This window comes from Triticum urartu, chromosome 2, assembly GCF_003073215.2.
Source record: "Triticum urartu cultivar G1812 chromosome 2, Tu2.1, whole genome shotgun sequence".
Classification (NCBI taxonomy): Eukaryota; Viridiplantae; Streptophyta; class Magnoliopsida; order Poales; family Poaceae; genus Triticum; species Triticum urartu.
This window is the reverse complement of record NC_053023.1, coordinates 747,561,588-747,572,069: the sequence shown is the minus strand read 5'-3', so window position 1 is coordinate 747,572,069 and position 10,482 is coordinate 747,561,588. Positions and strand designations below refer to the sequence as shown.

Below are 10,482 nucleotides of genomic sequence, written 5' to 3'. Positions count from 1 at the left end.
GGCTGCAACTGGGATGAAAATGTACCTGGTTATGACGTAGTCACAGTGAAATTTCATCTATAAAGCTACTGTGTGATCTGATTGACACTTGCTGGCAATATAAGGTGACAAGGTAATTGTTCAGAGCAGCAACTCTGTTCTGCATACAGATGGCATTTGGTTTCCTAACAAAATGGGTACTGTCTTTCAGCAGAGTTCATGCTACACTAGATACATATGTAGACCAGAAAGTGCAGAGTTGCATATCTTTATTTTTATTTTGACAATGAAAACTTGTGTTTTAGAGTAATTAGCAGCAAATGCTGCCGTGAGAAACTTGATTCAGCCAGGACAAAAATTCAGGAAGCAAGAACACTACTTGACTTCATCATATCATTCAAGCTAGTAGACCTCAAATACTTGATTTCATCATTCATGCAAGAGCAAATTGCACATACCAAGACAAAAACTGTTACAAGAGGCTAGAATGTTTCAGGGACAACATTTAACTAGGATGAAACTTCATATCCAAGAAACTAAGACTCGAACCAAACTTTGAACTCCCAGTTAATCCAGCTATCACATGTCACTTGATCATGTTTCAAGTGCTTCAGTCATGGTAGCGGAGCTTTTCCTTGGGCCGGTTGTCATTGCTGTGGCCGCACTTCTTCTTGCGGCAGTTGGCAGACCTGAGGGGTAGACGCGCATAGCACCTGCAATGCACAATCATGGACAAGTTAGGATATCATAGACTCTTGTGAATGACTAATACCTGTAATAAGGCAAATAGGGTAATGCATCAACTAATACTTGATAAAAAGTATGTTAATAAGCTAGGTTTGTGGATCCAAACCACATAGAGATATGATCTACATACGCATCGATCGCCATCAAACAGAACACAAAACAAACATTTCAATTCACAAGATTGTATCATGCATAGACATCCAGATACAAACATGTCAGCAACTGCATATCATGAAAGAAATAGTCCATCTACACCTCAACTAGTACTTGATGAAAAGCCTGCTAATAAGCTACTAATTCCCTGGATCCAAACCACACAGAGATATGGTCTACATATATGCATCCATCCCCATGGATCAGACCGCAAAAGAAACATCACATTTCACAAACTTCTATCATGCATAGACATCCAGATACAAGCATGTAAACAACTGCATATCCTAAAAGAAATAGTCCATGTACACCTCAACTAGTACTTGATGAAAAGTATGCGAATAAGCTGATAGTTCCCTGGATCCAAACCACCCAGAGATATGATATGATCTACATATGCATCAACACCCATCAAACAGACCATGATAGATCATGGATAACAAGCATGCATTGCAACAGCAGCATATATCAACGCCTAGTGGAAGAAATACTCCATCTATACACCTCAACTAGTACTTTATAAGAAGTATGCCAATAAGCTAGTTCCTGGATCCAATTTAATCATGGGAATAAGGTAGTTCTTGGATCCAAAATAACCACACAGGAGATATAATGATCCCCATTGAACAGACCACGTAGAAACATCTAAATTCACAGGCTTTTATCATTCATAAGCATCCAGGAATGCATGTAACAGCGCCAATTCAGTGGTATAGTAAAGGAAACAGTCCATACTTGCGGCAGACGAGCTTCTGCTGATTGTACTTGAGGGCAAGCGCAAGCAGGTTCGGCTCTATCTTGGACGGGTAGTAGGAGCCCTTGTCCCCGCCGATGATGCACAGGACGAGGTGAAGGGTGGAGTCCTTGTGGATGTTGTAGTCTGCCAGGGTGCGGCCGTGGTCAAGCTGCTTCCCGGCGAAGATGAGGCGCTGCTGGTCCGGCTGGATGCCTGCGATCATTGAAACCAACACAGCGTTCACAGTTAGTTCAGCACCTAAAGACGCCCACAGTTTGATCCAGGGGATACCGAAATTGAACTGTAAATCGAGCAGAGCAGCTGCGGAAACAGAGCAGCTGCTCAGATCCAGGAACATAACCTAGGAAAAGAGGGCAAACTACAGCATTATCCAACCAAATCCATGGATGATGATTAAGCACAAAAATTACCGCATGCCTAATTTCTAGCCCAAAATTCCCGTCACGCATGTCAAACTGCTCTGTTTCGGGGCAAGATTACCGAGCAAAATAGAGCGATTTGAGCTGAGCACACGCGCGACTGGGTGGGGAGGATCGGTCGAGTTCGAGTAGATGTAGGCGGTCATGGGCGAAGGCTCGTACCTTCCTTGTCGTGGATCTTGGCCTTTTTTTTTCTTGGCCTTGACGTTGCCGACGGCGTCCGAGGACTCCACCTCCAGCGTGATGGTCTCCCCGGTCAGCGTCTTCACGAAGATCTGCATCTCGCCGCCGGTGGCTCTCGCTCTCGCTCTCCTCTCGTCTCGTCTCGCTGGGTTTGGGGTGGTGAGCTGCTGGGGGTGGGGGTGCGGGTGGTGCGGGTGAAAGCCGAGTGGCACCCGGACGCGACGCTGTTTTATAGAGGAGAGGTGAAGGAGGAAACGCAGCCGCCTACGAAATGGATAGAAACCCTAGCCAGCCAGCGAAGTGACGCGCTGGCTACCAAGCCCAATGATATTTCTAAGGCCGCTTTTGTTATTATAAAGCAAAGTCCTCTATCATATCAAGAAGGAAGAAAAAAAACCTCAACTCTTCTGGAAATTATGCATTCCGAATTGTGCCACGTAGCCGAGGGCGAGACCGATCGAAGGGCGACATCTGATCAGGGCCAAATCCAGGGTCTACAATTGAGCTACGCAGCCGAGCGCGAGACCGCTCACTTTCCTCGCGCCGATGCACTCACCCATCGCACCCAGCTCTTTCCTTCATCCTTATGTCTTTTCTTCTCTCTCATTTTCCCATTTTGCTTTCTCTCACGCTCAAACAATGTCAGCGAACTCTCTCCCTCAGCCACTCGTACACGCCGCCCACCTGCCTATCATGCGAGCCTTCTCTCCCGGCTCGACGCTGCCGATGCCCACAACCTGCCTTGTCGGTGTCTAGCCCTCCTAGAGCCGGCACCACGCGACATGGCACCTCGACGCCCCCCGACGCGCTCGTGGGCCTCCCTCTCCACTCCCACCCACGATGAGCGGTGTTGCTTCGAGGTGGCTACCAATGTCGCCGTAGGGGCTACCCGTGAGCGTTGACGAGGGAATACCCAACCGGGTTGGCCAACAAAACGAGGAGGAGCCAAACAGGTGCCTGAAGGACCCGGCTAGGAGACAGGCCCCGACCGGCTATAGGACAGGACCTGGTCTGCTACAGCAAAGGACCCGGTCTGCTACAGGACTCACTGTACAGTACTATATAACTAAAGCAGATTTAAGGCCCAATGCATGATAAAATCACCTATATTCTTCAATAAAAAAATGCCCTGAAAGCATTAGGCAGGAAGTTAAAGTTTTGTTACAAGTTTCAAATGAGACTTTAAGTGCTAAGTATTTGGGAATGCCCTCTCATGTGGGTTCTTCGAATAATGGTGCTTTTAAGTATTTGAAGGACTATTTGTGGAGCAGAGTTCAAGGGTGGATTGAGAAAACAATGTCTATGGCAGGGAAGGAGGTACTAGTTAAATCAGTGGCTCAGACGGTCCTAGTGTTCTCCATGTCATGTTTCAAGCTGACTAGGGGACTGTGTAAGCATCTAAATATGTTAATAAGGAAGTTTCGGTGTGGAAGTAAAAACGGCCAAAGGAAACCTAGCTGGGTCTCATGGGAGGTGATGACACAACCAAAGAGTATGGGAGGATTGGGTTTTAAGGATTTCGAGTTGTTCAACTTGGCCCTGTTGGCGAAGCAAGCATGGATGATCCTTTAATGTCCAGAGGCATTAAGGGGCTGTTTGGTTCTAGGACTAGCATTGCCACACTTTGCCACACATTTTTGCCAAACTTGCCTAAGGTTAGTTCATCAAAATGAGAGCCACAAGTTGGCAAACTGTCGTGGAATTGTCACGTCAGATGTCCTACTGTGAAGACTTAATCGTGAGGCCAACGCATCTTTGTAGTAGCTTGAGAGGGGTTGAGCGAAATCAAGAGACGCAACACGAGACAAGGATTTAGACAGCTTCGGGCCCCGGGAAACATCATCCGGTAATAGCCCTACATGTTGTTTGTGGCTAGATCTCATTATGCTTATGAAAGAGTCGCCGGTAAGTGGGCTCTCCTCTAATTGTGTCTAGCCCTAGATATTATTGTTTCTTGCTTGTCCCTCTTGGGGTGCCCTGCCCTCCTTATATAAGTTGAAGGGGCGGGTTACATGTGGAGTCCTATTAGGATTAGGACTAGTCTATTACAAGTGGAATCCTAGTCTGCCCCTTAAGGGAAAACTCCTTATGCCTTTCCTCGTAAACCGGTCCACCATAACATGAGCCGGCCTTCTGGGCCTTGGGCCTAGTCTTCTATCTGACCCGCCGTTGGGGTCATCAGTAAGTCACCAAATACGTGCCGGGTCTTTGTTAGCCACCAAGTCTGGCCGGGTCATACTTCCGGCCGGGTCATACCGTGGGGTATATCGCCGACATTAGCCCCCAGTTTAATTTGGATTTATCCATGTTAAACTGATCCTGATCACCCTTAAGTCCTTGTTATTTCCTTCTTCTGGAAAGGCTGGGTCAATAGACCAGCTTCATAATCAATTGGCTTCTCACAGAAATATATTGTGAAGAATATTTGATTTAGCTCCCAATGCTTAACAAAAATATTGGTCTTGAAATACTCATCTGATTTTCAGCCGGCTTGTAGAACTTGCCGGTTTATCATTGCCAAAATATCCAGTTTGTAAATATTGATAGCACCGTGTCATAATTGTTGCCGACGCCGGGTCATAGTTATTGGTGACGCCGAGTCATGATTGTTGGTGACGCCGGGTCATGATTGTTGTAGACACCGGGTCAATCTGGTTTGCTCAAAACTGAAAATTGGAAAACATTTCTCCCTTATATCCATATTATCTGTAGCCCCAAAGTCTTGAGCAGAACAAAGTGATGGCTTAAGACTTGCTTCAATATAAATACTACCACTTTGAAGAAATCCATGTTTGTTCATCTTAGTCACTAATAAAGATTGAATACTCCATATATATATCCCCCAAGTGCCGGGTTGTCATGCTTGCAGCAACCTGGGACTTGTAATTGCCTGATGCCCATAAAAACTTTTACCAATGTAGCCCCCAAGGGCTGGGTCATTAAGCAATAATGAGCAGGGACTTTGTAAATATGATCATGTAGACTTGAGCAGCAACGTGTAGCCCCCAAGGGCCGTCTCAGTAAGATAATACTGAGCTGGGACTTTGTATATAATTCGTTGATAATAACATCATATGATGTAATCTCCACCATGGGGCTTGAAACCACGTCCATAAGGTTAAGAGCTTTGTACTCTACCAATTGAGTAGTGGATCTTTCAATATAATGGACTGAGGCTTGTGTACCTTGAATTTTGACAGGAGCAATTGGTAGCCCCCAAGGGCCGACTCATTATAATGTGATGAGTCGGGTCTTCAATAAGGCCAGTAAAAATGACTTTGCATTAGCCCCCAAGTGCCATGATGCATGCTGGCAGTGACATGGGACTTGCATATTTTGATGTAATCTCAATTTGAATAATGTAGCCCCCAAGTGCCGGGTCGTAAGCCTGCAGCGACTCGGGACTATTCCTTCCATTGTAGAATAAATTGTATCCATTGATAAAATAATATTCATTGCACTGAAGCGACTTTGAAAACCTTAATCATAATATTGGTTATTGATAACCATAAAAAATCCAGCCATGTTGGCTATTAAAGATTTGAATAATATAATCCGGTTTGGAAAACCAGTTCTTGTGATATTGAATCGCACTGCCGGTTTAGGATACCTATGCAGTAAGGGTGATAACCCAATGTTTAGAAGCCAAAACTTCCAAATGTTTATGATTGTCATATATGGCGACTTATCATCAAAAGTCGAGCCAGGTTAATAGAAACCACACACATATACTTCAGATATGAGCAAAAAGGTCTCAAGACAAAACCAAAGATTGTTTGAAAAAACTTAAACCAAATAAAAATCGAGGTTTCTGATTCGAATACGATCAGTAAACCGTTCCAAAGGGGTTAAGCTAGGATTCAAATACGATCATGTAGCCCCCAGTGGCTTTGGCGTTGCGCCGATCAAGAGGGTACCGACAGCTATGTTCTCTTTGGTTCGAATACGACCTATGTTTGAACAGGAAGCCCCCAAATGACCTTGAGAGGTTTTTAACGACCCTGATTCGAATACGATCCATGTCGGACCCAAAAGGGGTTAAGCTGTAATTCAGATACGATCAAGAAGCCCCCTAGTGAGTTTGGCTTTGAGCCGATCAAAAGGGTTACGATAGCTATGTTCTCTTTGGTTCGAATACGACCTATGTTTGAACAGGAAGCCCCCTAGTGACCATAATAAGATAAGCCGTAAAGCAGGATACCCATGTTTGAACCACGCATCATGGCAGCAAGTTCTCTTTGGCAACCTTTAATTTTTTCTGAGAACTCGAATCTTGCGAGAGATTAATTCTTTTTGAACCGGAACTTTAAAACCGGATTTGAAAGCTTCAAAACTTTGTGGGATACAGATTGTCCTTGAGCCGGATGTTTGAATCGGGTTTGAGAGCTTCAAAAGCTTTGTAAGAGACAAATTTACCTTGAGCCGGATGTTTGAACCGGATTTGAGAGCTTCAAAGCTTTGCGGTAGAGAGATGTCTCTTGAACCGGATTTTAAACCGGAATCTTTATTTTGAACCGACAATTTTCTGATGGCCTTTAAATTTTCATCAATATGGCAGTGTCCTCTGGAAGCGGGTTATCATTCCCTCCAATGATCCGGAGTTCCCGAGTCATGTCATTGTAGCCCCCAAGTCTCAAGACAACTCGAGGAGTTGGCTTGAGATTCTCCATATTTAACCGTGATATAAACCGGCATGAGTTATTCAATAGCTTAGTGATATAATAATCCCTTTTTACAGTAGACAATTTGTCCTGCATTGGAAAACTTGCAAGCCAAAGTAATTGCTCTTTTAAAGAAAGCAATATATAATATAAAAATATAATGGATGGATTTCACCTGATATGTTAGGCCATAAATTATGCGCCGCAGAGTTGATGATCACTATCATGAAGCTGAAATCAATCACGGCCGAGTCGGTCGCGGGAGAAGACAGATGAGCCGGCCGCGGTGTTGTAAGCCGGTGCAGACAGGGAGAGTCGGCACCAGCGTTGTAAGCCGGTGCAGACGGGCGAGTCGGCCGTATGTTGACGTAGACCGGACTGCGGGGGACGGCGGCTTGTGCGCGCTTTATTGGGCAATTCGTGCGGTCCTGACGAGTTGATGCGGACTGGACCGTGGGAATGGCGGCTTGCACGCATGTCTGTCGAGCAGCGTGGCATAAACGAATGTTAGTGCATGCACTCCATATCCGCGGTATAATGGCATAACAAATTGTCCTATGTAAAAATATTACAGGGCGGAGCAATTGTTCTTTGACAAAAAACAATAAATGTTAATAAGATAAATTTAGATGGATATCACCTGATATTTGTGAACGACAGATGATCTGTGCGTAAAGTCCGTTAGTCAATCCGGTACTTTGAATAGGCTGGACCGTAGGGCGGACAGCAAAACAACCGCAGCATCAGAAGTGGCTCGGAGAGATGAGTCGGCCGCGGCATTGTAAGCCGGAGCGAACGGGCGAGTCGATCGCAGACACGGTCCCGGTGAGTCGCCGTAGACCGGGCTATAGGGGTGTCATCTTGCACACGTCCATTTACCGGGTAACGTGACACGGACGAACGCCGGACGCAATGTTGTCAGTACGTGCTCCGCACCCTGGTATAAACCACATTTATAGTGAATAATTATCCTGATTTTATACGACGGATGATCATTATACGGCGTCCGTAGATAACCAAATTTTTTTGTGTTAATCCTTTTAAGGGCTTTGCCAGAATTTGCCATAGTCTGTGTAATCTTCACCTCGTGAACGCCTCGTATATCTTCTGACATGATGAAAAGTGTTTTTTTTCATTATAACAAAACTGCTCGGGGCGGCGGCTTGCAGGTGCGAAGCAAGGTGAGTCACGGATCGTGGGTGGCTCTCCAAATCGTAGCAGGCTTGACTTATCCACGTCCAAGTCTCCCTCGAGGTCGGGGCCCCCTTTTTTTTCTCCTTTTTTTTTGAAACTGCTCCGTATTCTTTCCTGCATCATTGCCGTCTTTGGAAAATACTGCCTCTGTCCCGACATTGCATAGCAGCCGAACACAAAGAATTTTGACTTGTAGTGTAGATGGCTTTCCGTACTGCTTGCAAAAACTGAAAAGCCTTGCACGCAACCATGTTATACAGTGCTTCAAACACCTCCAGCAATTGTAGAGGCTCGTCAACGGCTGTAGCGTCGAAAAAATCAGTCGGCCGGCTCAACGTGCCCCGCGGATACAGCAAGGGCGGTTCAAAGCATGGCAAAAGGGGCGGCGGCTTTGTAGTTGTAGGCCGGTTCACCGGCGGAGGCAGAGTCGCGGTCACAGAAGCGAGAAAACGCGCCAGCGGGTTACAGCGGTGGCTTGCCAGAACGGCTTGGCGCAGTGGCCGAAGGAACGAGGCAAGGCGGCTCGGGCCGCGGCAGCCCGTCGCAGGTTGAGATTGGCGCGCTAGAGGTGACCCAATCGAGGGCGGCGGTTTTAACCCGCAGCGGCTTACTGGCAAGGGTCGTTACGGCCGGGTTGCACAGAGACGGTGTGGCAATTTAGCTCGTACAGGAGACCCGATGGCAGCTGTAGACGCGAGAGATGACTCCATACGGCGGCGAAGTGGCAAAGTCCTCAGCAGACAAAGGGACGACGGCCAAAACCAGCGACCGCGGAGCAAAGTCAAGCATAGGCAGAGGAGTGCCAACGACGGCCACGTCACGGAAGCCGGCATAGTGAGGTTGAGGCGGCTCTCGGCAGAAGCGAACGGCGGTACACGGCGAATCACCAAGGTGACGGCGGCTCGCAGCGGCGACTGAAGTAGACCCGGCCAGGCGGACAGTGGCGACTCGAAGGCGGTCAGCTCGAGGCAGAGACAGCAACAAATTTTGAGACGGCGGCTCAGGCCCGGCCCGACGGAAACCGGTGAAGCGAGGATGGCTCGACGGCGGCGGCAGCTTGCGGCAGAATCAGCAACGGGCCATCGCGGCGGCTCAGGCGAGTTCACGATGCCGCAAACCACAGCAACGCCCGGTCGGCAACGGCGGACTGGTGACTTGAAGGCCAGCCGATGTGAGTCAACAGGGTGGTGATTCTGTCAGAGTCCCATGCATGTTGCGGCATGCCGGACAACAATGAACAAATTTTCTGATGTATGCTGGAATTTTTTTTAATCTTAACTGTCGCTCCTAGGGTTGATGTACGATCAGCCAGCGTTTGCAACAATTGTTGGAATAGTACTTAAGCAGAGTGCTATTGGAGTACTATTGGAAGTGCTTTGGATTTGATTTGTCCTCCACATGAATTATTCCAAAAGCGATCAGTACTCACGTACTACCACCTGAGCCGGTACGCACTACTAGTACCTTGCTAGTTCACACGGAAAAGTTACCGATTGCTGCCCCGGGACTTGATCCATCAGCTGAGGTTTGATGGGAGTGGATAAACAGGAGCAGATCAGGCGTGCTCGTGCCCCCGCGTACGTACGCCAAGGTGGCCGCTAGTCGATCACGGATCACCTCTCCTTGGAACTCCATACGGTCTCGGCAGAAGCTGCGAAGCAACAGAGGCATCCCGATGCGGTCAATCCGGGTCGGGGTCGTTATCCGCTCCCGGGTCTGATCCATTTTTTTTCATTGCTGTAACCCAAGCACATGTACGCACGATTGGAGCGGAAAGTCTTGCCTGCTTTAGATTGGCGATTTGCGGCCGTCCTCCGAGACGATCTGGCTAGCGGATCCGTACGGCGCTTGCGGCGGCCGCATGCAACCCTGGCTCTGGTTTTGAGCCGGTAGAATTAATCACGACTCTGATCATAAAATGATGAACACGCCAGTTTTGCTCAAAAACGGTCCCATGTCGGGTCATCCTACACGATTCTTCTGTGCCGGCTCTTCTTCATCCGGCTAATTGCGATCTTCTCGATCCTTGAAAGAAATCCCTCCAAAAACTCAACACCACCGTGCGCAGGCCCCACGGTGGGCGTCAACTGTCGTGGAATTGTCACGTCAGATGTCCTACTGTGAAAACTTAATCGTGAGGCCAATACATCTTTGTAGTAACTTGAGAGGGGTTGAGCGAAATCGAGAGACGCAACACAATACAAGGATTTAGACAGCTTCGGGCCCCGGGAAACATCATCTGATAATAGCCTTACATGTTGTTTGTGCCTAGATCTCATTATACTTATGAAAGAGTCGCCGGTAAGCGGGCTCTCCTCTAATTGTGTCTAGCCCTAGATATTATTGTTTCTCGCTTGTCCCTCTTGGGGTGCCCTGCCCCTCCTTATAT

At 47.4% G+C, this 10,482-nt stretch overlaps 1 protein-coding gene across 1 annotated transcript; it reads right to left on the bottom strand.

The window, feature by feature from the left end:
- Window positions 1-278: 278 nt before the first annotated feature.
- LOC125538532 (ubiquitin-60S ribosomal protein L40-like) lies at window positions 279-2,336 on the bottom strand. Its single transcript, XM_048701815.1, has 4 exons — window positions 2,117-2,336; window positions 1,947-1,976; window positions 1,615-1,828; window positions 279-692 (listed from the first exon to the last, which is right to left on the bottom strand). The coding sequence occupies exons 1-4, from the start codon at window positions 2,334-2,336 to the stop codon at window positions 590-592; spliced, it is 567 nt and encodes a 188-aa protein (XP_048557772.1). The 3' UTR covers window positions 279-589.
- Window positions 2,337-10,482: the final 8,146 nt, after the last annotated feature.

Excerpts from the sequence above, each read along its gene's own strand:
- LOC125538532 (XM_048701815.1), bottom strand. The coding sequence starts at position 2,336 with ATGCAGATCTTCGTGAAGACGCTGACCGGGGAGACCATCACGCTGGAG. Across the intron at positions 1,977-2,116 it reads AAATCGCTCTATTTTGCTCG|GTTATGTTCCTGGATCTGAG; the intron begins GTAATCTTGCCC and ends CTCTTTTCCTAG. Across the intron at positions 1,829-1,946 it reads TGGATCTGAGCAGCTGCTCT|GCATCCAGCCGGACCAGCAG; the intron begins GTTTCCGCAGCT and ends CAATGATCGCAG.